At 43.5% G+C, this 27,092-nt stretch overlaps 1 protein-coding gene across 2 annotated transcripts in view; it reads left to right on the top strand.

The window, feature by feature from the left end:
* Nucleotides 1-27,092, top strand: part of CEP97 (centrosomal protein 97) — a 47,501-nt gene that overhangs the window by 10,892 nt on the left and 9,517 nt on the right. For both annotated transcript variants that reach the window (XM_088481119.1, XM_088481118.1), the window contains exons 5-9: nt 3,944-4,057; nt 19,907-20,073; nt 21,006-21,170; nt 23,401-23,525; nt 25,036-25,714. In XM_088481119.1, coding sequence (XP_088337245.1) covers nt 3,944-4,057; nt 19,907-20,073; nt 21,006-21,170; nt 23,401-23,525; nt 25,036-25,714 — 1,250 coding nt within the window. The remainder of the gene's footprint in view (nt 1-3,943; nt 4,058-19,906; nt 20,074-21,005; nt 21,171-23,400; nt 23,526-25,035; nt 25,715-27,092) is intronic.

The raw sequence follows: 27,092 nt of genomic DNA, 5'->3' as shown, positions 1-27,092 counted from the left end.
TTTTGGCCCTATCTGTCTGGTTTCACCGTAGGATACAATCCCGGATGTGCGCACCTTTATGCAAGGTGTTCTCCGCATTCAGCCGCCCTTTGTTCCACCTGTGGCGCCTTGGGATTTGGCTGTGGTCCTGAGGGCTCTCCAAGGACCGCCGTTTGAACCACTGGGCTCAGTGGATCTTAAATGGCTAACAGCTAAGACTGTTTTCCTTCTGGCCATTGCTTCGGACAGACGTGTTTCTGAGTTAGGGGCTCTTTCTTGTAGACCCCCTTTCTTGGTTTTTCATGGGAACAGGGCAGTGCTCCGTACTCGGCCCGAGTTTCTTCCCAAAGTTGTTTCTCAGTTTCATGTTAACGAGGAAATCGTTGTTCCGGCCTTTAACTCACCGGGTTTTTCCGTGGGTGAGGCCTCTTTGGATGTTGTGCGGGCCTTAAGGACTTATGTTGACCGCACTTCTTCGTTTAGGAAGTCGGACACTTTGTTTGTCCTCTATGGCTTCCGTAAAAAGGGTTGGCCTGCTTCAAAGCAAACTTTGGCAGCCTGGATCCGTATGGCTATTTCTGAAGCTTATCTTCATGAAGGCCTACCGGTCCCTCCTTCTCTGAAGGCTCATTCCACTAGGTCTGTGGGTCCTTCGTGGGCAGCTCGACGTGGTGCCTCGGCAGTTCAGATCTGCAAGGCTGCTATGTGGTCCTCTGTCCATACCTTCATGAGGTATTACAGGTTTGACACCTTCGCCTCTCAGGATGCTTCCTTCGGGCGGCGGATTCTCCTTTCTGCACAGGAGCGTCCCCACCCTTAAAGGATACTGCTTTGGGACATCCCCAAGGTATCCTGTGGATACCCTATGGACCCTGAAGTAGAAAATATGAGATATGGTAAGAACTTACCCTTGTTATCTCTATTTCTACGAAGTACATAGGGTTCCACAGGACTCCCGCCCTGTCGCACCTGTGCTGCAGATGGGCTTTGCTCTGGTCACCGGTTTTCCGTCTCCCTCTGGTGAGAATGTGTCCAGATCTTTGTTCTCTCTCTTCCTTCTCCTCTTCCTGCTTATGGCTTGATAACTAACTGAGGTGCCTTGGCTCGGGGGCGGGGTATAGGAGGGGGACCCTAGTGCATCCTGGGAGGCTGAAAAGCTTAACTCTATGGTGCCCAGCGACTGACGTCACACCTATACCCCCAAGGTATCCTGTGGAACCCTATGGACTTCGTAGAAATAGAGATAACAAGGGTAAGTTCTTACCATATCTCATATTATTCTGATGTTTATGGCAAACCAGTGAAGGGATTGATATCGCGAGGTGTTTTGGATATTATTTTTAAACCTTACTTATTATATAAGAAGAAATGGAATAATTCACACCAATACCAACTTTAAAATAAATGACAATGCTTTACTTAAAAAGCAAATCAATTCTACATGTATTATTGTCAAAGCAGACTTACAACATAAAAAAACAAGTTTAGCAACAGTAACAAAATGATTATTTGCAATGCCCAGCATAGACTAACAAGGTGACAGTCAGCCAATGTTTATACTTACAACCCAGCGCCCCGCGACACTCTCGACCTATGTTCTCTCCTGCTCAACCCGACTGACCGCCCCCTCCCCTTTTTGATCAATCTTTTATACTTTTTTCCTCTCTGCTACTAATATATTCTAAAATGGCGAATATTTAATTAATTAATTCAATATTCATGCGCACTAAACATTTCACTGATTATAGGTTTTGTTATGATTAAAATATATAATCTCCTTTCTATGTTCTCAAAATACTGGTGATCGCATATAGACCAAGGCTATTCTGATTAGCTCCCTTCTTGCTTAGACAGATCTGAGACCTACTGTCTTCTAGTCTGTTAGTATTAAACTAACCCATGATTCTGTCTTGCTAGTGAAGAAATAGTTTTCCACAGTTCTAACTTATACCTATTTCCGTAATAACACCTATACCTTTTAGATGAAACAATAATAACTGTTGTTTCAGACACACACCTGCCTACTTTAGAGAGAGGGTAAACCTCATCTCTAGGCCTGAGGCCATTCGACACGTGACGGTCCTCCGCAACTTACAACTAATATATATTCTGAATCATTTCTATATACTCTTAATTGCAATGAAAATAATAATAAAAGATCTAAGCACGCATATATTCATGAATTGCTGAAGGAATATGTACGGTCACATATTCCGGCGTTATCAGCCTCTTAGAGGATCACAGGAGGAGTGCACGGCTTACTGAGAGTGTTTATGGGTGTGGTCACAAATACAGGTTGGACAGGAGTTATGCAGTCTTTGTAGGTATCTAATTTTATTCTGATGTTTATGGCAAACCAGTGAAGGGATTGACTGGGATGGGCAGCTGATAAAGAAAGATGAGATGCATAGAGCAGTATTTCAGCAGCATTCGCGATTATTTCCAGGGAGATGGCGGCATCATTGGCCGGCCAGACAGAAGGAGCTTGCAATAGCCAAGATGAGATGATATAACACTGTGGAGTGGAAGCCTGGTGGCATCTTGTGTGAGGAAAATGTTGTGATACTGGAAAAAGCATGGTATACCATGATTGTCTAAATGGGAGGAATTCAATTTACTGTTAGTTATTAGGCAGTGGTTTTGAAGAGAAGCTAGAAATTATAATAAGTTTACTCAATACTTAACTTTAGTTGCCTTCGAGATATTAACGAGTAGATGACTAAGGGGCATATTCAGTTCGGTGCGAAAAGCCGTTTTCGGCAAAAAAGTTTTGCCGGTGATGTGATTTCACCAGGCGAAAACGTATTCCCCATATTCAATTGCAAAGTCTATTCGCCGGTGCAGAAAGTCAGTGCATTGGAATCGGCGAAAAAGATTTGCCTATGAAAGCAGGCGGAAAAAAGTGCAGAATTGGGGTTTAGGGGTGTGCGCACGTGGCGTGATGTCATTACGAACATCGCACGTGTAAACTGCCGGTTTACATGATATTGCTGGCAGTGGAGCTTATTATAACTTAAGGCAGGGGAATGAACTAGCTCAGGGACGGGCAGGTGGCGGGCAATGAAATCCATTCTCGACCAGGCGGCCGCAGACATAAATTACATTTAAAATAAGCAGCACGAAGACTCCTCTCCAGCCCGGCGCCACCCTGCATTGCTTACCCTGCCAACTGCATTGCGCGGGCCCTGCTGGTGCTTATATGTGGATGGGATGCTGTCATAATACCGACTACAGGGATTCTGACGTTCAGAATCCCTGCGCCGGCATCCCGAAGATAAGGGTTAGGCACTAGGGGGTCAGTTAGGGTTAGGTACCTGGGAGGATAAAGGTAGGGAAAGGGGGAAGGTTAGGATACTGACCGACAAGTGTCTGTATCCTAAGCCTGTCAGGATGCTAATGTCAGGATTTTGATCACCGGCATCCTGTACCCAACCCATGTGGGTATGCGTTCTTGTTGGTAATATTCAGGCACTGATTGACTTGCTAATTCTGAGCGATCTGGATAGGGTGAGGTTAATGCACAAATAGAAGTATATGTTAACTGCTGTTTTTCCATTACAAGTATAGGTGCATCTGTATGTGTACAGTTTTCTTTTTTTAAGTACATTATCTGATATTATTGCAACTTTAATGTTTGGATTTAAATAAAATGCCAACGTTTTGATTTTACACTGGTAAATACACGGGGTAATTGTCAGAGCCATAAAGATATTGGGGTTTATGTAATAGGTTCTGATTTGCTAGCTTTGCTGTGATTATGGGGATATAGTCGCTACATTTAAAGAGGTTTTGCCAAAATCACACCAATTCCAGCAAATTGGAACCTATTGCATAACCCCATTGTGTCTTCAGTTTAAATATTGTTTACAATGTTTTACTTACTTTTGCAGCATAACAAAACTAACCAGCAAATTAGGGAAAACTGCAAAAAAAAATATAAATTTAACGAATTGTTCTATTGTAGACACTTCTCCTGCATGGCAACAACATCACTTCTTTACGTACAGCATCTGCCTGCCTTCCCCAGAGTCTTGCCATTCTGTCATTAGCAGAGAATGAAATCCGAGACCTAAATGAAGTAAGTGGACCTCTTTTGAGTGTGTTCAATACAAACAATGAACTGGAAAAGCTACAGCCCTGCAGAAGTTGTACCATTAAATGTATAGACCAGAATCTAATCTCTGCTACATCTAAGCATATGTAAACATCCAAGCCTTAAGTTTAGGTGTGCTGTATTAAATTGTATCTCATCCTGCTAAATTAAATCTCTCATTTCTCTTTCATACAATTGGGGGACACTTGGTGTTCATTCTAGTACTCTGCACCTGTCACAACCGGTGCAGTTCCTCTTTCCTGCCTGGTGTGTCTCTTCTAGCACACTCAGCTGATGCAACAAACTGCTGAGATTCATAACAGTGTGCTAGAAGTAACACCCCAGGTAGGACAGAGGAACTGCACGGGTTGTGACAGGTGCAGGGTGCTAGAGTGAACAATAGACACTGCACCTTGTAGGTTGCTTCTGTACATGGTCTGTCACTGGCAGCTTAGTTCATTTATTTTATTTAAATATTTGATTGCTTCTTCAGGGTCCATAGGCTCCACAGGGATACCTTTGGGGTTTAGGTGATGGCAGGGAAATCCGGGCACCACGCAGTTAAATGTTTACTCCCAGGATGCACTGGGCCTCTCCCTATACCCCACTCCCGTTTCAGAGGCACCTCAGTTTCGTTTGGTGCCCGGCCGGTCAGGTCACTGTAACGCATGTGGGGCTATTTACAGCCCCAGAAGAATTTCAAGGTTATCTTCAGAGCGGGCAGTGTCTGACAGTCCGGTGGACTTTCAAGCGGCCGCTCTGCCACCCCGCCGGCGCCGAGACGCCAGTACTGATCTGTGGATCTCGGCGGGACCCCAGGGTCTGTGCTAGCCAGACCTTGCGGGACTCCCAGGACTGCGGACGTATGTACAGGGAGCAGGTAAGAAGCGGTCCTTTTCCTCCGTGTCTCAGGGTACGGACCGGGGATGACTGCAGTGGAGCCAGGCACAGACAACCTGCGCTTCCACTTCCACCAGGGACTTATACTGGCGCGCATACCAGCATCCCGGGGGTTAATTGCCGGCCAGGGAAGGCAGCTTTCCCTGTTCACAGTGGCTCCTCCCCTCTGCTCAGCGTGCCTTTCCACTGCGGTCTGGCTTGGCTGAGGCAGTGCTCCTTCTACGGGCACGCTCCCTCTGGGGTCTCCAGCGGCCATTTTCTTCCTCTGGCAAGTCGCAGATCTCTCAGGACATCGCGAAGCCCGGGTCCCCCTACATACCTCACCTCCTGGTCAGCGTATGTAGCACTATAGCCTACCAGACACTGAGTCTGTGTAGTTGTCTTTGTAATGCCATTGTGTAGCCATATTACTATATCATTCCTTTTTCTGAGCCCTTACCGTACAAGTGTTGTCAGGGTGTTTATTATACCTCACATTTATATTAATATCTGTGGGGTTTGTCACATACTGTGTGCACTTTCTTCTCTACAATATGTCTTAAAGTTAGGATAATGGGCACAATTCCGCTCCAGCCAAATCATGTGCTGCAGGGTTAGGTGTGGGAGACATGGTGCAAGAGGGATTATGTGTGAGGTGTTATAATCCTCCAGGCCCCCTCTATGGTCACAGCCATCTCGCAGGAGCCTCCTTGGGCATCCTTTACTCAGGCATTGACGGCCATTGCGGGGTGTTTGCCAGTACATCCTGTGTTTCCTCCGATGGGGTTCTCACAGCAGTCAGTTTTGCCCTCACAGGGCCTGCCTCAACTGGTTTCACCCATGCAGGTTCCGTCTGTGCCTCCTCGATAGGTAAATACACTCTCTACTGCCCTCCAGGCTAAGCTGCGGGGGACAAACCCTTAGACCGGCTAAAAGACCTATGCCGTCATCTCAGTCTACACTAATAATGACGGGGAGGTTCTAGATGTCTCTGACTCTGAGCCGTCTCCACGAGAGGCAGAGACTAAGTCTAAGATCAATATTCCGGCTCTGATACGTGCTGTCCGTTCGGCCTTCATCATAGAGGATGAACCACCAGCTCCCTGGTCCAAACATGCTCTGTTCAAAGAAATAAAGGTTACCTCTGCAGAATTTCCTTTATCTGATCAGCTAGTAGAACACATGGAAGTGACTTGGATATCGCCTGGGAAGCGATACCAGCCTCAAAGATGCCTGGCTTATGCCTATCCCTTTCCTGAGGAACATTGTACCAAATGGGAATCGCCTCCTGCGGTGGATTCTCATGTGACGTGCTTAATTAAAAGTGCTACTCTACCTATGCGTCCATATTTTCCTTAAAGGATACCATGGATAGGAAGGTAGAGGTGTGTTTAAAGTCAATGTATTCTCTTTCAAGGGGCAGCCTCCAGGCCGGCCATAGCTATCTCCTGGGTGGCCAAGGCTATGGAGTTCTGGGCAGACTCCCTAGACGAGTCCTTTCCTTCAGATGCTACCACAGATCAAGTGACTCTGGTGGGTAACCTCCGTGATTCAGCTGCATATATTGAGGCTGCTTTGGATTTCAGCCTCTTAACTTCCAGGATTCCGGCTACTGCTGTGTCGGCTCACTGTTACTTATGGCTGCGCTCTTGGAGAGTGGACGCAGACTCTAAGAAAGGATTAGCGTGTTTGCCTTATAATGATAAAATCTTGTTTGGTCCTGACCTGGACAAGATTGTGGATACGTTAGCAGCGGCTAAGTCTGCGTGTCTGCCTTCGACATCTACTTCTTCAGGATCCTGGACCTCATTCTTTCTGCCCCAAGGTAAGCCTAAGGGTCAGCCCTTTCCTAGACAGTCAGTCCCCAAAAAGACTGCCAAGCCCAAGAAGCAGGTCTGGCGTACCAGAGCCCGACGATAAATCAGAAACCGAACTGATCCTATCGGCCTATCCTCATTCTCAAGTCCCTGAACAAATTCCTCAGGGTTCCTCGGTTCAGGATGGAAACCCTGCGTTCAATTATACTGGCTATGGAAGCCTGGGGATTTTATGGTATCGCTGGATATTCAGGATGCATACCTGCATATTACGATTGCTTCTTCTCTCCAGCGTTTTCTCCGTTTTGCTATACTGCAACAACATTTCCAGTTTCGGGCTCTGCCGTTTGGCCTCTCTACTGCACCTCAGGTGTTTACCAAAGTTATGGCAGTCATGGCAGCCCATCTACGGCAGCAGGGTGTTCGCCTGCTACCTTACCTGGACAACCTCTTATTGTTGGCAGGGTCTCCAGAAGTACTTCACCACCATCTACAGCTCACAATTTCTGTGCTTCAGACTCACGGGTGGTTGATCAATTGGATGAAGTCCTCCTTGACTCCATCCCAGAGGATGCTCCATCTGGGAGCTCTGTCGGACTCCCAACAGCAGAGGATCTTTCTGACCGCAGAAAAGATCTCCACTTTGCAGGCGTGAATATGCAGATGCCTCCGCAGTCGCTGAGTGTCAATCCACTCAGCAATGCAGGTACTGGGGACCATGGTATCGACTGAATCGGTATGATTGGAATCCCGACAGCGGCATCCTGGCAGAGGAGGAACTCCTGATCATCCAAGGTAAGTATTCTCTAACCTAATTCTACCCTCCAATCCTAACCCTCCCTTCGGGGTGCTTAACCCTAACCTCCACCCCCCCCCTCCCCCCCAGTGCCTAAACCTAACCCACCCTTCCCCTAGCCTAAACCTAACCTCCCGGGGGGGTGCCTAAGCTCAAATTCCCCCCCCCCTTCCCCAGGAAGCCGGCTGTCGGGATTAGGCCCGCGGCTTCCCGACTGCATACCTGTATCGACGTGATGGAATATGCTCAGTTTCATTTTTAGGCCTCTGCAGAAATTGATCCTTTCCAGGTGGAACGGATTACCCCATCACATAAAAGCACAAACGATGGTGCTCCCTCTGGAAGTGCGTCTGTCTCTTGCCTGGTGACTACAGACGTGTCACCTCACCGAGGGGTGCCCCTTTTGGATCCCGGAATGGGTCCCTCTGACGACGGACGTCAGTCTCCGCGGTTGGGGCGCAGTGACAGGTCTACACTCGTTTCAGGGGCAGTGAAAGGTGGAGGAGTCTGCCCTACCAATCAACATATTGGAGCTTCGGGAGATCTTCAGGGCCCTACAGCAAGCCAAACTCAAACTTCACGGAAAACCCGTGCAAGTTCAGTCAGACAATGTCACGACTGTGGCTTAGATCAATCATCAAGGAGGAACTCTAAGTCAGGCGGCATTGACAGAGGTGTCACTCATTCTGACATGGGCGGAAGATCATCTCCCAGCCTTATCGGCAGTGTTCATTCAAGGAGTTCTCAATTTGAAGCGGACTGCCTCAGCCGTCACGACGTGCATCCAGGGGATTGGTCTCTTCACCAAGAGGTGTTTCAGCTCCTAGTGGACAAGTGGGGCCTTCCAGACGTGGATCTCATGGCCTCCCGACACAATAACAAAGTGCCAGTGTACAGGTCCAGAACAAGAGATGCCGAGGCATTCTTGGTGGACGCTCTGTTGGTACAGTGGACTTTCCAGTTTGCGTACCTGTTCCTTCCAGTCTCCCTGCTTCCTCGAGTAATTCGGAAGTTCAAGCAAGAAGGAGGCACAGTCTTGTTGGTGGCTCTAGCGTGGCCCAGACGACACTGGTACTTTGATCTTTGGAGTGTCTCCATCGACACTCCGTTACTGTTGCCTCAACGTCCGGACCTGTTGTCTCAGGGTCCTTGCCTTTACCTGGACCTGGGTCGTCTGTCTTTGATGGCGTGGCTCTTGAGACATCCTCCTAAGGGCAAAGGGTTTTTCTAGCTCTGTTGTAGATACTATGCTCAGAGCGCGTAAACCGGCCTCTGCTCGGGTTTACCACAGAGTGTGGCATACATACTTCCAATGGTGTCGTCCCAGAGGTTACGATCCCCTGGTATTTTGGATTTCAAAAGTGTTGGGTTTCCTTCAAGCGGGTTTGGATCTCTGTCTCCGCTTAGCCTTGCTGAAGGTGTATGTCTCGGCACCTTTCTCCAGGGTGTCCTCCGGATTCAGCCTCCATCTGTCCCTCCTGTGGCTCCTTGGGATTTGGCTGTTGTACTTAGGGCCCTCCGTTTGAACCCCTGGCTTCATTGGATCTTAAATGGCTTACAGCAAAGACTTTTTTTTTTTTTTTTTTTTTGTCCCTTCTGGCCATAGATTCTGCCAGAACAGTGTCAGACTTGGGGGCATTCTCCTGTCGCTCCCCATTTCTGATATTTCACCAGGACAGGGCGGAGCTTTGGACTCGCCCTGGGTTCCTTCCTAAGGTGGTTACCAGTTTCCACATTAATGAGGAAATTGTTGTGCCAGCCTATCAGTCTCCAGACCTCTTGGCAGGTGATGCCTCTTTGGATGTGGTGCGGGCTCTCAAAATTTATGTGGACCGTACCAGTTCCCTTCGGAAGTCGGACTCCTTGTTTGTCCTCTTCGGATTTCACAAGAAGGGATGGCCAACCAATAAGCAGACATTGGCTAGATGGCTGCGTATGACTATCTCTGAGGTTTACACTCAGGATGGCCTTCCTGTTCCGCCCTCTGTTACCGCTCATTCTGCTCTGTCTGTGGGTGCCTCGTGGGCAGCTTCCTGTGGCGCCTCGGCTGTTCAGCTTTGTATGACTGCCACGTGGTCTTCTGTCGAGACATTTTTTAAGGTTCTATGCATTTGATACCTTTGCCTCTCCGGATGCGTCCTTTGGGCGGCGGATTCTCCTCAGCACAGGAGAGTCCCCACCCTTAAAAGGACTGCTTTGGGACATCCCCAAGGTCTTCCCGTGGAGCCTATGGACCCTGAAGAAGAAAATGAGAGATCTGGTAAGAACTTACCTTTGTTATCTCTCTTTCTTCGTAGTCCATAGGGTCCACAGGGCACACACCCTGACGCGCCTGGCTTCAGATGGGCTTCATTCTGGTCACTGGTTTTTCCGTCGCCTTCTACGTGAGAATGTGATTCTTGAGTGTTCCAGACATTTTTCTCTTTTATCCTCCTTTGGCTTACTACGAACTGAGGTGCCTCAGGCTTGGGGGTTGGGTATAGGGAGAGGCCCAGTGCATCCTGGGAGTAAAAATTTAACTGCGTGCTGCCGGATATCCTTTCCATCACCTAAACCCCAAGGTCTCCCTGTGGACCCTATGGACTTACAAAAATGAGAGATATGGTAGAAAACTTACCTTTGTTATCTCTTTTTCTTCGAAGTGCCCATAGGAACATGGCACTTTGGCACAGTGCTGCCTATGGCAGATTAAGAATTTTACCTCCCAGTTTATTTTTCTCTATAAGACATTAGCTGCAGTAGTGGCTGTCATACAGCCTGCAACTCTGTTGCTAGGAACGGGCTGTGCTTGCCATTGTTGTTCACTGCTCTCTCTGGGACTGCCTCTTTTGAACCGATCAAACTGCTGCAGATAGTGACTGTTAAGTCCCATGCTGTCACTTCCATCAGATGGACAACATGAGGCACAGCACAGCACACTGGACGTGCTGCAATGGTAAGTTTAAAAGATCAGTACAGGAAACTGGTTTTTGCAAGTGTCTGGAAGGAGAACCGTGAGCGGCTGCTATGTTGTATGTACCTTCACTAGGCACTTATAGTAAGATAGGGAGCTGTTGCAACTCTCCCCTATCCTTTGCTAAAGGAAAGTTATAGAGTGGGGAATTTTAACTGTTTATGGCTTATGTTGGCCTCTGATGGTGTTTTACAGCGGTTCATTTAATTTATCTTTCTGTCATGTCAGATAGTGGGTAGTTCCAGAGATCTAACTGGTTCCCCTCCAGTTTTAATTTTTTTTTTTTTTACCTGTTAAAATGTCAGGCAAAATTGCGTATAGCAGAGGTGCTTCAGTTCACTGCATAGTCCCCTAGGTTAGATTTATTCCATTTGCCCCTTAGCCTGTTCATGAGGGTGAGTTTTCCATGGGGTCTTTGGCACCCTTTCCCACTCCATATACAGCAAAGGTTGTCAAACTCGGTCCTCAGGACCCCACACAGGTCACGTTTTCCAGGTCACTCAGCAGGTGCACAGGTGTATTCATTACTCACTGACACATTTTAAGCGATCCCCAGGTGGAGCTAATTATTTTACTTGTGATTCTGTGAGGAGACCTGGAAACCATGCACTGTTTGGGTCCTGAGGACCGAGTTTGAGAACCTGTGATATAGAGAATAGACTTTAGAGTCTCTGAGAAGTCAAAAGTGGCATTGAACTAAACGAGTATGTGGTCTCCATCAGAGATTATACTTGCATGTCCCAATCTGGTAATGTCATCAATACAACAATACAATGTCAGATTATCAATCCAGTCTCTTATAAATTTCAGGCTCTGCTTGGCTACAGCACTGAAGGCATTCACAATGGCCAAGCCCATTCTTTTGAGGGACAGGTGGTGTGACAATCAGTCCTTACCTGGGTTACGTGGTAGTCAAAGCAGAATGCTTAACTTTACTGCAGGACCATGTGCAAGTGAAGGCCCAGACCTTGGAGTCCACAGGTGGATCATCAACTACCTGAATTCCAACTAAATACTAGCCAAACTAGTGCTGCTGTTTGACAGCAGAGGGTATTCTTACCAGAAGACAAGATTATCTCATTGTTGAGGTTGATAATAGACAGTCATATTTTATTATATTTTTCTATGAAAGCCCTTGGTAACATAGTCTCCGTCTTTGTGGAGGTGCGATTTGCATGGTTTCCCTGGAAGGTATTCAAGACTAATTTATATCAAAATTGAACAATCCAGACCATGGATTGGTTCATCCTTAGCTAAACTTTTAGCTCTTAATCAAGCAGGGGTCATCCCATCACCATTTGGGATAGTACATTAGTGACAACGGTGTCTGTCATTAGTGCTGTGCTTTTCAGTGTTATCTTCAGGGCCTCTGACCTCAGGAAGAATGCTAGAATGTAGAGCAGTGATATGTTCTTGTTAGAGGACAAGCTCTATTCCAAGGAAACATTATAAGAATCAGTGGTGGCATACATCAACCGTTGGAGACACCAGATCCCAGATGATAATGGCAGAACAAAATGTTTCAGTAATCTCATCAGTGTGTTCATGCCAGGAGTGGATAGCTCAGAAGCAAGTGTTTCAACAGCTTGTGAAAGAGTGGGGTCCGCCAGATATCGACGTGATGGCAACTTGGTTGCTCAAAAACTGGAAATCTCTAGGCGTTTTAGTAGATTTCATGTCTCTCCCGTGCAGTTCGTGTCATTCTTGTAGCACCAGAATGGTCAAGAAGTTTGAAGTACCTGTACATGGATATTCTCAATATGGAAGCAGGACCGGACCTGTGTAGTAGGTAACAGCATGTCTGCTGAAGTCATTATCCGGAAAAAAAAAGGGCTTTTTTGTAGCGGTGTGCTTGAGATCATGCTTAAGGTTAGAAAGCAGTTTTATATATCTTCTGGCGCATGGGTGTCTAAACTTATTTCTTGGAGTGTCCTGTTAAGAAAATGACTGAATGCAGGCCCACAATTTTTTTTTTTCCTCGCAGTTTGCCTCACTGCAATTAGGTAAGGGTTCTTTACTGAGTAAATTGTATCCTAAGAATCACTAAATCTAATAAAAATTCTTAATTCATATTTTTAATGTTTTTAAATTACAATTTTACTCCCTGCGATGGGATGCTGTAGTGATAGAATTGTGATTTTATTACTCATAATGACACACAGATGCCTTTTTGGTCCTCATATGATTATCATATATGCCCTAATATAAATGCCTGCATCTAGGCAGACTATTGGTCGGTGGATTATTTTCAGCAATGCAACAGGTTTAAATTGGAGATGGGACCCTGATCCCAAAAATGTAAAAGCACATTCTACCAGATACCATAAAGCCTCCTGGGCATTATAATATGAATAAAATATAGATGTAATATCCTATTCTTCTTTGGATAGAGAGAGCCCCTGAAAATGTTGAGGGATACAAAATAGTGTGACCACTGGTGCTACTAATAGATTTGGAAAATGTGTTGAAGTTTCTATCTATACATCTTTTCTGTCTGTCACGTTACATTATTTACATTACACAAGGAAATAATACATTCTGGTTGTGACTGGAACATCTCTGACTGCTTAGATAGCTAAATTCTTGCTAAAAGCATTTTGTTTACTTATTTCAGAAATGGTATTTGCTGCATACTGGGAGGATACCCGACATTCACACAGCAATAACCAGGAAACATACTAGATGGTTTAGCACAGCTTGAAAACTTTCCAAATCTACTTTAACCATATTTACAGTGAGACTTTCCAACCCCTCCCTCCCAAAACAGGAATACAGTTGGCATATCAATCTAATTACTAATTTCAATGGCCATGGAATTAAAAAAAAAACAAAAAAAAACAACCCAAAAACTTATATATATTTTTTAATCATTTTTTAATCATTTTATTGACAGTTTGACAAAGAAATCAAAATACAATGTCCAGTACAAATATTTGTTACAAAAATATCTGAAAGCATATAAACGGTGATATACAAAATACATAACAAAAAAAAGAGTATAGACAAAAAATAGAACTCCCATATAGAATATCTAATAACAAGGCCAACTGCATCAGTTAACACTTTTTTTTTTTTTTTATGTTCAGAAATCTATTTTTTTATTTTTCCAAAAGCATTTTTATTGTAGAGTGTGATGTTCTTATGTTACAAAAGATAAGAACAACAATAAAGCAAAATGGACATCAGGGTACAGCTTTGACATGATCATCAAAGAAAACACATTATAAAACAATGAAATAGGTACAATATTGGGTAAGAGCAATAGGGACAATGTGGTATTGAAGTAAATATCCAGACAATTGAACAGTATTAAATACAGAAAGGAGAAATAGGGAGACAGGAAGGGGGGGGGGGGGGAGAAGAAGGATAGAAAATGGGGGAAGGCAGGTAAGAGATTTTAGGCCATGTGTGATATTGTAGAATAAAAACGACCGCAAAATAGTGATTAACTGATCGGCGAGTCATGCATAAATAATCTGGTCTCATACCACAATGTGAATTGAAAACCTTTTTTAATCTGATCTTTTGATTTCAGTAGGGTGTCAATAAAACTCTCCCATATCAAAAAAACAAACAAAAAAGATTCAGTTTTCAGTGCTTTATGTGGGACCTTTCAGCCACTGAGTTTGCCATAATAAAACTGTATCTGAGTGAATATGGGTCAGTACTCTACATCTTTTAGTAGCTGAATTCAATCCGACGATGTTCCAGGACATAAATCCTAAAGAAGCAAAAGTTAGCTGTAAATTAGGTTGCTGTAGCGGTACAGTGCATCCGGAAAGTATTCACAACGCTTCACTTTTTTGTAATGTTACAGCCTTATTCCAACATGGAATAAATACATTTTTGTCCTCAAAATTCTACACACAATACCCCATCATGACAACGTGTAAAAGTTTTATTTGAGATTTTTGCAAATTTAATAAAAAGAAAAAGAACCACTAAGAAATCACATGTATATAAGTATTCACGGCCTTTGCCATGAAGCTCAAAATTGAGCTCAAGTGCATCTTGTTTGAACTGATCATCCTTGAGATGTTCCTACAGCTTAATTGGAGTCCATCTGTGGTAAATTCAGTTGATTGGACATGATTTTGAAAGGCATACACCTGTCTATATAAGGTCCCACACTTGACAGTGCATGTCAGAGCACAAACCAAGCATGAAGTCCAAGGAATTGTCTGTAGACTTCCGAGACAGGATTGTCTCGAGGCACAAATCTGGGGAAGGGTACAGAAAAATATCTGCTGCTTTGAAGGTCCCAATGAGCACAGTGGCCTCCATTATCCTTAAATGAAAGAAGTTCGGAACCACCAGGACTCTTCCTAGAGTTGGCCGGCCGTCTGAACTGAGAGATTGGGGAAGAAGGGCCCTAGTCAGGGAGGTGACCAAGAACCCGATGGTCACTCTGTCAGAGCTACAGCATTCCTCTGTGGAGAGAGGAGAACCTTCCAGAAGGACAACCATCTCTGCAGCAATCCACCAATCAGGCCTGTATGGTAGAGTGGCTAGACGGAAGCCACTCCTTAGTAAAAAAAGCACATGGCAGCCCTCCTGGAGTTTGCCATAATGCACCTGAAGGACTCAGACCATGATGAGACGAAGATTGAACTCTTTGGCGTGAATGCCAGGCATTCTGTTTGGAGGAAACCAGGCACCACTCATCACCAGGCCAATACCATCCCTACAGTGAAGCATTGAGGTGGCAGCATCATGCTGTGGGATTTTCAGTGGCAGGAACTGGGAGACTAGTCGGGATAGAGGGAAAGATGACTGCAGCAGTGTACAGAGACATCCTGGATGAAAACCTGCTCCAAAGCGCTCTTGACCTCAGACTGGGGCAATGATTCATCTTTCAGCATGACAATGACCCTAAGCACACAGCCAAGATATCAAAGGAGTGGCTTCACGACAACTCTGTCCTTAAGTGGCCCAGCCAGAGCCCAGACTTGAATCCGATTGATTATTTCTGGAGAGATCTGAAAATGGCTGTGCACCGACACTTCCCATCCATCCTGGTGGAGTTTGAGAGGTGCTGCAAAGAGGAATGGGCGAAACTGCCCAAAGATAGGTGTGCCAAGCTTATGGCATCATATTCAATAAGATTTGAGGCTGTAATTGCTGCCAAAGGTGCATCAACAAAGTATTGAGCAAAGGTTGTGAATACTTATGTATATGTGATTTCTTAATTGTTGTTTTTAATTAAATTAGCATAAATCCCAAAAAAACTTTTTACACGTTGCCATTATGGGGTATTTTGTGTAGAATTTTGAGGACAAAAATGAATGTATTTCATTTTGGAATAAGGCTGTAACATAACAAAATGTGGTAAAAGTGAAGCGTTGTGAATACTTTCCGGATGCACTGTAAGGGTCATTAACTTATACCACTCCTGGGCAGTCCTAATACAAACTGACATAAGAGTGATGTACCTACCCTGTCCCACCAAGAAAATCAACAAAGAAAAATAGAAACTAAATCAATTGTAAAATAACCACACATGGCTTAAAGAAAAGGGAGGAGAACGGGACGAGGAAGAGTAGGGGTGAAGAATAATTAAGCCCGATTAATAATATAACATCAAATGTGAATAAACCAGAGGTTTCCAAATGCGGTCCTCAAGGCTCCCCAACAGTTCAGGTTTTAGAGAGATCCATAGTTGAGCACAGGTTGTTAAATTAAATTGGCTGAGGTACTAATTAAGCCACCTATGCTAAACTATGGATATCTCTAAAACCTTGAGAACCTCTGGAATAAACAAAACCTATACTAAGACAATAGTCAATTAGGCTTGAAGCCTCAATAATGAAGAGAAAAAACCTAGAACACCGCTTCTAAGAAGTCAATCATTGGGTGTAAGATGCTAAAGGATGAGGTGGTAGGGATATGGAAATGTTTTCTAGCCAGGAAAGGATCTACAACCACCATGAGTTTACCATGAAGTATCACTCTTAATTTTGCGGGGAAAAGAAGTGCAAATTTTAATGTTCTTGTCAAACAAATATTTGCAGATAGGAGTGAACTCTTTCCTTTGTTTGGGTGACTAGAATGGAAAAGTCCTGAAATATCGACACTGTAAAGTCCATAACTGTGTGAGTACGTTGCATTTACAAATGTTGCAATCACTGGCCTCTGGAGTATTACAGCATCTTAGTCAGGACCCAGATGGTGTGCTCTTCTCAATTAAAACTGTACCTGAGCTAGTGGGGACATTAAGGATTTGAATAATAGCAACACTCAGGAGATAAATCAAATCGGCTCCCTTGATATTTTCAAGGTTTCCTATAAACCTGAGATTATTTAATCGGGGATGATTTTCCAGGTCATCTAATTTGGAAGTGAGTGGTAATGTGGTTGGATTGAGATTTTACAATGTTTTGAAGGGTTAGGATGCTGTCTTCTGCGTCAGTGAGTGAGACGCTAGTGTTAGTTTCTAAGGGCTCAATTCAATTTAACGCGAATTGAATTGAGCCCTAAGTGCGCAAACAAAATAAATCGAAGTAGATGTCTCATAATGTCACATATGAAAGACAAAGTGATGTGCGGATATAGAGAAATCCTACATATAATTGTAAAATGTTAAACTCTGAATTTAGGAGTTTTGAGAAAATGAGTATCAAAGGGAAGTGAAAAATCGAGTATTTAGAAAAACTTCAGCTGAGACTTACGAAAGCTAAACAGCTAGTCAGTGACTGATTTTAGACATTAGGGGGCAGACTCCATTACCTGCTGTATTTACTGCTTCGCTAAAGCTTCCGGTTTAATGCCCAGAGCCATTCATTTTTTTTCTGCATTTTCTTGGGTACCGCACGGTAACTTATAGATTCCACGTTAAGTGCCAGAATCTATGGGTTTCCCATGTCTGTTAAACCCAAGAGGGCGTGTTTGATTAACTCCTTAGGCTGCGAGGAAAATTCCATATTAAGGGCACCATTTGGGGCTTAACTCGCAGCGAAACAAGGATGCAAGCCTTAATTGAATGCTTCTGGGCTGACAGTTAGCCTCTGGGCTAATTGAATCCGCCCTCAGGAGTAGAGCTTATGAAGAAACTGTGCTGAGTAGAAAGCACTACTAGTGGCACACATACTATCTAATTTCAAGAACATGTAGGTCGAGTATAACATATAGAAATTTAAAAAACACAAGATATAAGCAAGATATATGATGATCAAAGAGGAGAAAAAAAATGGGCGATTCAGTGTTAATCTGTTGTGAGGTACAAACTGCAGCTCACCAAATGGGGGTGGCAAACCCCTATCAAATGCAAGAACAAATAAAACAATTGGGAGCGCTGTGGTACTACAGCGCTCCCAAGATATATGATGAACTAGAGCAGAGGTGATGAAGGAACTGTGCTGAGTAGAAAGCACCACTAGAGGGCACACTTACACCAGCTAATTACAATTCAATGTAAATAAATATATATGTAAAGTATAACCAGTCAAAGTGACAAGAGATCAGACAAGTAGAAATGCAGTATATCTTGAATATTAAGGCACAATCCAGTTGGAGTGGCTATATTAAGCCGCAGCAAAGAAAAGTCAACTTCCCGTTCTAGGTGGATAATGGCATCACAAATAAGTGGTATAGGGCACTTCAAAATAAGTGAAGTGGCAGATGTTGAACCCTCTGGAGCTCCGCGTCTGGGGAAGGAGAATCACTCTGTATAATGGCAGTGAGGGGACACTGAATTACTCGTTTACACTTGTAGAGAAGTACCTGTATAAGGGACTAGGTATATAATAGACAGGGAAGGGGAAGGCAGACTGGAGAAGGAGGGTTGGGAGGGGAAGGTAAGAGGAGACACACAGAGTCTTGCAGCACAGCTCTAACTTATTACTATCAGTAGAAGAGATTTAGATGAAAAATCCTTGGCAGAGTTGCAGATGGAAATGGATTATACGGGGCTGAGATGGAGAGCTCTGTAAATAGCGGCCATCACAATGCTCTGCCCACTGGAAAGTTAAACATAAATCTGTTTCTAACATTAAATACTTATATATGCAACAGAACCTTTTGCCTATAATAAACACAGTCCTCTTGTGTCACATATATTACGTCACAGGTTCTCAAACTCAGTCCTCAGGGCCCCAAACAGTGCATGTTTTCCAGGTCTCCTCACAGAATCACAAGTGAAATAATTAGCTCCCTCTATGGATCTATTAAAATGTGTCGGTGAGTAATGAACACACCTGTGCAGCTGCTGGGTGACCTGGAGAAAGTAAACTGTGTGGGGTCCTCAGGGCCGAGTTTGAGAATCACGGTCCTATGTTAAAGTTTTCCCTTACGGAATGCAAACAAGCCATTCATATATTGTAGGACTGTAAAACGACACAATCTTCTTCTTTTTTTTTTTTTAGTTTTGCCTTTAATGTTTTATAGAAGCGATAGTACTTATATACTTTTAGCATGTTGCAAATGTTTAGATGTAATCAAAACAGTAGACTAATTTCTGATTTAATTTTAAAAGTCCATTTTATATCTGCTGTTCTTCATTATCATTATGACTTCACATGTTAATTAGAATACGTAATTACGACATCTGTCAGTTGCAATCTAAAAATATACCACTCTGAGCTAAGGGCCTGATTCAGACCCGCTCGCAAGCGCATAGTGCTTGCAAGCGTGTTGATGGTGGCCCAGTGCGCACGCATGAGCCCCAGAGCGAGCGCAAAAAGCACTCGCTCCGTGGCTCACTACAAAAGGGGCGGCTGTCGATGTTGATCGACTGCTCGCCCCATTTTGTAGGCGTGGCCAGGCGGGGGTGGCTTCATAAATGGAGGTGTTCCCAAGTGAACGCCTACAGTTTGTGGGCGGCCCCAATGACATCACCAGTGATATCAGTGAGAGAGCTTCCGGCTCTATTAGAGCCAGAAACTATCTGGGACTTGTGGCCACGAGACCCTACCACAAGGGTCTCGTCGCAAGCCCGATGGTCTTGACCATCACCCTGGCCGCTCGCAATAGCTGTGGGTGGTCACCCACAGCTATGCGAGCGGCCAGGAGGCCGCAACTAAAAAAAACAACGCCCGCCCTGATTCAGAGCGAGCACCCACTTTTTGCGAGTGCCTCTGAATCAGGCCCTAAGAGTATAGTTAAATAGAATAATATAGTCTACATAAAGAGCCTGGGACCTTTCTTCCCCTTATTAAAGAGCATGAAAACATCTCCAGAGACTTTATAGAACTTGTTAGAGACGTCACCAATTTGTTCAGTGGCCCACCCTTTTGGAACATGTGGTTTATGTTTCAATACTTAGCAATTTAGCTTATAAAGTACAACAAAACTATTATTTTGGTGTAGTAATAGGCCCAGAGGAATTTACTTGCTCACCTAAGACAGTTAGTGATGAAATACTACGTTTATAGTCCTGCTTTGTTTTTTGCCAGGTCTCATTCCTCGCAGTCCTTACTGATCTGGAACAATTATCAATCATGAACAATCCCTGTGTGATGGCCACTCCATCTATTCCAGGCTTTGACTACAGACCTTACACTGTCAGCTGGTGCTTGAACCTTAAAGTATTAGATGGATATGTAGTGTCACAAAAAGAAAGGTGAGACTCATGTGAAATAGAAATCTGATCTCCACGTATGGACATATTAAGTGAAATGTAAGATTAAATACTTAACTGATTTGAGACTTGTGCATGCAATTACATGTAATAAAACCATATAATAGTATTCCTATTAATGTAATAGTGATGTAATGCTAGATTATGAATAGCTTAAGTAAAAGTGAGTGAGGGGATGTGCAGAGGACCTCCAAGAAAAAGCATACACAAACAGGCTTTTTGACAGATACTGCAGTGGGACACAGTTAATGTCATTATGTATTATCTACCTGAATTAAGGCATATCTTGTGTAGTATACAAAAATCATGAATAACCAGCTCTGCTTGTTGCACTTTTGTACCTGAAACTGTTCAGTTGCTCTGCCCCAGCGCAGGGATATTTTGCAAACTTAGGGCCTGATTCTGGTTGGTACGCAAGGCTGTGTTCGCACGCACCTGCTCGCTGCGAAGATATGCTAATGAATGCAATCGCATGGCAACTGCAGCACTATACCAAGACGCCCACCACTGTATACAGCCGCCCACTACCCATGACATGCATCCGCAAGTCAGCGAAAACATCAGTAACATCAAACCCATACGCACAGTTGTGGTTGACCATGACCTGCCGCACAAACTGCTAAACTTCCTGTCGCCAACTAATCTCTGGCTACGTATACAATCGAAGGGGCTTAGTTATGCATGGGACTGCGTGCTTACTGCGATCGATTCCCGATCAGAGGTCGGTTCGCGCACGCGCACTGGGATGCATGCGCAGAATGCAAACATCAGCCGGCTGCGTGCGAACTAACCTGAATCAGGCCCTTAGTGCGAGTGTTTATACTGAATGTTCTCCTGAAACGTTTGCGTTTCCAGCAAATACCAATAACTTGTTTAATCTTCGATGTATTAATTCTTTGTTCATGTCATTGCAGCTTGAAAGCAGAATGGCTTTACAGCCAAGGTAAAGGAAGATCATACAGGCCAGGCCAGCATGTGCCACTTGCCCAGTACTTAGCATCTGTATGTCCCCTGACTTCTGCACATGGTCTTCAAACTGAGGAGGATGCAAAGCTGGAGAAAATATTAAGTAAACAAAGGTATATATGTTTCTTTTTTAAATTAATTTGCTGAAGCAATGCGAAAACAAATCCATTGGCCCCTACACACTACACAATATCTTTAACGTTTTGTCCGATTCCGACACATCGGAACGTCAAATCGTGTGTAGAGTGTATGCATTGCATTGTGTAGTGCGCTCTCCCATGGGGTTGTCAGTCTCATCACCTGATCTTATGTGCAGCATGTAAGATCAGGCGATGCGGCTGACGATCCCATGCAGCGCTATGTGGGGGGGCGCCTTATATTGGGGCGGCCGGGCACCGGATTGCTCAGTGTGTACGGACCGCAAGATATGTCGGCCTGTCGGCAGCCGGGTTGTGTGCTCTATCGCTGGGTACACACATCGTTAAGTGTGTACCAGGCTTATGATCTTGTGTACACAATGTCCAATACTTGCTATAATCTCAAAAGTTTGTACCTCTACCTAAGGGGTCAGCAGATCTTCTATAAAAGCCCTATGCCTACACATTGCAGTACATCATTATTGGTCGTTGTAACTATAGCTTCATTTACTATGAAGAAGTGCCATGTGGCAGACACAGAATTTTGTTGATGGTGTCATTAGGACACAAGTGAATATCTTATTTGGCCTGATCTCTGCTCACTAATTCACACTATGGTCATTGCCCTATGCTATGATAAAACCGAACATTTAGGAATGCATAGGTCTCATTGCAGCAATGACAATATTTCAGATGCATGCTGTATGTCTGTGATTATGATGCATGCAGTGCACCTGTGTGTTTTACATGTGTCTGATTTTTAAATGGCAGATCTTGCAATCATAGTCATGATACACCTTGCCCCCCTTCCCCTGGAATATTTTAGATATTATTCTATTGTAATTATATAACACCAACATAGTACTCAGTGCTGTATATTGATGTGATCTTGATACAAAAAATTAATGTGATATAAAAAAGAAGATAAAGAAAGCCCTGTCCAAACAAGCTTACAATATAAGATGTTGGACAAACACATCATACATCAGTTAGTGAAATAACAATGGTAGCTGTTGGTGGCAATATGTTTTCATGGTTACGGCTACCATGCCAATTATTGGCTCCAGGCAGTTGGTGGACACAGTCACTGTGCCAGTCCTTGGCTTGCTACAGGCAGCTGACAACTTGCGGCAGAGCATCAGGTTCTGGCAGTTGGTACAGTGCCCATACAGTAACAGGCAGTTGGCAGTAACAAGTCAGCACTAGTTCCTGGCTCTGGGCTACCAGCCATGACTGCACTAAATCACTATGAAGCTGTAATCTATCTAAGGGCGGTATTCAATTAGTTTTGCACCAGCGATAAAGTTTCACCTGCCAAATTATTAGTCTACATCGTGTATTTTAGCCGCGGAAACTTATCATCCGCGTCCCCGCTATTCGCCATATTCAGTTATAAAAGACGCGAAAACGGAGACATGCAAATTCAAAACAGGCGAAAAGTAGTGTCAGAATCGAGGAAATCAGCCTGAACCCCCCAAAAAGATGCAGAAACATTGGGGATCAATGTAGTAGTGCCCAATTAGCCCCAATAAAACTGTTTGGGGTACTTAGCACAATTGCCTCTAATTAGCGTATTTGCACAAGTGGTGAAATATGGCATAAAGCAGTATTTTTAGGTGAAAATAAGTGGTCCTGACAAATTTGGGGTACCTGAAAATGGGTGCTAGCATGTTTTAATGTCTCAAAAGTGAACTTTTAAATAAAGTAAAATTACACCCCTAAAAATGCACCTGCAATCCCCAAAACACTTGACCCCTTTTTAGTGCACCCCAGAACTTTATTTCGCTAGTTTGCCAACTTGTCCCCCCACTTTGTACTTTTTCCCCCCCAAATTCAAAGTACTTTTTTGTGGTGTTCTTATTTTAGGAATTTTTTGGCACAGTTGTCCTTTGGGGGGCTGTCCCAAGGGTTCTGAGTGGTTTCCCCACCTTTGCACCCCAAAATAAAAAAGATGCACTTCTTTTCTCCAACTATTCAGAGGTGAATCTTTTTCATCTATTACATTGCATTGCGTTTTCACATACACGAAAATCTGAAGAGATTGAATACGGCAATACTTTACCGACAGGCAGAAAGTCGCAATCGGCGATACTTCAGATTTCTGCTTTTCACTTCTAATTGAATACGGCCCTAAGTTGCAAGTCTTTCAATAGAAATCATTCAGTAAAAATCAAACTATAAGTTAATACTTTATATTTTTGTTTAGATTACATCAAAGACAGTTAATGCACCAGATTCGTAATGAGAGTCCTCTCTCCTCCACACCAAATAAAAGATCATCTTCCTCAAATGAGCGTCAAAACCCAAGTCTCCAGCGTTCTAATAATAGTGGTAAGTCGGCACATTGCTGCTTCTTTTCAGGTAAAGTTTGTTTCAGTAAAACTTTTTTCTTTATAGAAGTCTATTGGATATCTTAATCAGCATTTTAAAGATTCCATTCTTGGCCAAATCTCTAGTAGCAACCCCTTTCACACACTGGTAGCTATATATGCCCATACAGGATGGGTACGGGATGCTGGCGCTCTGGATCCTGGTGGTCAAAATCCCAACGCCAGCATCCCAACTGGGTTAAGATACCGACATCTGTCTGTAGGTATTATAAAACTCCCCCTCTCCCTACCACTAACTCTCCCTTCCTGGTGCATAAACCTAACCTCCCCATCCTAAAACTAACCCTCCCTCCCTGCACTCTAAAGCTAACCATCCCCCCTTGTGCCTAACCCTCCCCCTAGTGCCCTAACCCTCCCCCCAACCCTGCTACTTGCCTTCGGGATGCCGGTGCCAGGATTCTGACAGGTGTTGGGATTCCGGCCCCGGTATTCTAATCTCTGGCATCGCCTGTGACGGGATACTGAACGTATCCTGCCCATACTGTTAAATGTTCCCATTTTCCTTTGTATTACAGTGCTGGGATAATGATCTGGAGAAACTGTGCATATGAATCATGCAAATATATAATAAGATTGAAACTTTTACAGGCATACTAACTTGCAAGATTAGACATGGTTTATGATTTTTAATAAGAGAATGCACATATAGTAATTTTTTTAATCAAATTTTATTGGTGGTTATTTGCATAATACTCCCTGCTTGCTTAATCAAGGTTCCATTTTGCTGTGATCATAACTGGTGCTTCATGGGTACTTTGGGCCTGATTCATCACAGATCGCAATTGCAACAGCATACGCAGATCTGTCATTGGTGCGTATGCACCGCAGTGCATGTGCATAAGTTAGAATTGCTATCGCTCATACAGAAAGATAGCCATTGCAGAGTGAGTGACAGAAGGTCAGTGTTTGGGGCTTTGCGATTGCATTCATTAGCATATTTTCGCAGCAGACATAGTGCGTAATCCCAGGTGCGATCACAATAGTGATCCATAGTGAATCAGGCCCTTTGTGTTTCTATCACAGATTTAGACTAATTTTATCAAAAAGTTCCGGAAGTCTGCAGTTGTGTAATGGTTTGTGAGCCTTGCTAAATTTTTTTTTTATAAAGCTTAATTATGATCTCAAGTAACTAGCAAATATTAATGTATCATACATCTAAGCCATGACTCCTTTTACACCAGATGTCCAGACTCCTCATCTCCATACTTTAGTGCCTATTCTCCCAGCTGTTGTTCATTAGCTGTGAAAGATTCAGTAATTTTCCATACTGCAATTTTCTTGCAAATTTGCAGAGGTGGGGGTGCCTTAAACCAGTAATGAGGTAGGAATTCACCATTAAGAATGTTATGGTCATAGTTAATGGGAAAAAAGGGGCAGTAAACAATATTCTGTTATCTGTTTCTGCACTTGAAATATTGCTCATTATATCATTTGTGTGATTTTTTTCCTAGAACTTGTGGTAAAAGTGGACACCTGGCTAGGTACAAATGATTCCAAAGACCATTTTTACACTTCAAGAAACATATCCTCCAGTCCTGCGCATTCTGGGGCATCACATTATAACAGCCTCTATCTAGAAGACATTCAGACTGATGAGGACAAACTGAACTGTAGTCTCCTTTCCTCAGAGTCCACATTCATGCCTGTAGCTCCAGGATTATCTCCAGAGTCTCCCACCATAGAACTGAGAGTCCCAGGCATGTCGGATGAGTTAGATGCTAATGAAACTGTGACAGAATATAACAAAGGCAACTGTGAGATGTTCTCCACACAAAGGACAAAGGAGCACACGAAAGAATTTGACTTTGTCCTATCAAATGAGAATATTAAATTGAGTGTCAAGAATTGGCAAACGTCTTCTGACGCTGTTTCTGAGAACGTCCAACCATCAGTAACGGAGAACGTCCAACCATCAAGTGCTCCCTCTTGTAGCAGTATTACAGTGTTGTATCCAGATGATAAAGACACTGACCATCTGAACATTATGAACAAAGCAGCTACAAAGCTGCAGTCTTGCTGGAGAGGCTTCTATAACAGGAAACATAATCGCCAAGTGAAGGATGTACACTGTGAGATCAGACTGAGCAGAATGCAGGAGCACATTGTTTTCCTGAGTGATGAAGTCTCCAGGTATGTCCGGGATGAAGTTATTTACAACTTGAAATAATTTGATTGAAATTGAATTGTTTTCAGTATAGTTCACTCACAAATCCCTGCCCAGTAATGCTTACTGCTAACAATTTTCTGTTAGCCAGGCCAATTTTCTTTCTTACCAATAATGTCGTATTCTTTGTATTAATGGAGGACTGTGTGTGGTCATGCTGGACTGCATTTCTGTCTGTAAATTCACATCCCAATCATCTACTTCCTTTGAATGATCACTACTTTTTATTTTTGTAACAATCTTTGTATTTCAATAAACCAAATTGCATTGTACCAGTGTACAAAACACACAGGAATCACAGGAATGTAGCAGAAAGAAGAGAATATTGTGGTGTTGGAGGGGTTTGGTAAGGCAATGTCCAACATCCTCTATCTCAAAGGGGAAGAAGTGATTACGTATTTCTAAGATCAAACTTAGGGGGAGATGTCTGAAGCAGTGTAGAGAGTGGATAATTTGCCCATAGCAACTAATCAGCATGAAGGTGTTATTTATCACATGCAGGCCCACGTGGGTCACATCAGGAGACACGTGTACCCACCCAGTGCAGCAGCTCGCGCCCATGTGAGGGGGAGAGACAAATGACGGGTCACAAATATTAGTATTTTATAGATGTGTTCATATTACCTGGGACTATGCAAGTTTTACCAGCAGGGGAAAATGTGCTGTATGTGTGCTTTACATTTATTACATACAGCGGGTAAAATAAGTTTTGAACACCAACATTTTTCTCAGTAAATGTATTTATAATTGGGCTATTGTAATGAAATGTTCACCAAATGTCAGCAACAACCCGTGCAATCCACACATGCAAAGAAATCAAACCATAGATGTCCATAAATTAAGTTGTGTCATAATGTCATTACAATAGCCCCATTACAAATATATTTACTGAGAAAAATGTTGATGTGTTCAATACTTATTTTACCCGCTGTATATTTGGCCATTACAGGGCACTCAGGTCCTTTTGTCATGAAATACCACTTTTTGGAAAAGGGCTTACAGGTGTTTTGTCTCATCACAAGATCTCCTGAAAATATCAAGACATTATTTTTTACAAGGATCATCCAGGTATTTTTTTCTTATTTCATTATTATTGATAATTATTTTTAAGTGATGTGAACAATTTCATACAGGAGGCCTTTTACAAATAACAGCAAACAACCTCAGAGAGGAGCAACCACACATTATACCACTAAATGTCCTTCCCAACATTTTGTGTTCTGCATTTATTGTGTCTCCCTTGTACTCTCATCTTTTATATAATGCTGTACGGTGTCCGTTTAGCACAGGCGCACTGAATCCCCGTCAGACAGATAAGGCTGCAGAGACATTTTGGTGGAGGTT

The sequence above is a fragment of the Taudactylus pleione genome, unplaced genomic scaffold (assembly GCF_031769625.1).
Source record: "Taudactylus pleione unplaced genomic scaffold, aTauple2 ptg000265l, whole genome shotgun sequence".
NCBI classification, from domain to species: Eukaryota; Metazoa; Chordata; class Amphibia; order Anura; family Myobatrachidae; genus Taudactylus; species Taudactylus pleione.
This window is presented reverse-complemented; position numbering and strand designations above follow the sequence as displayed.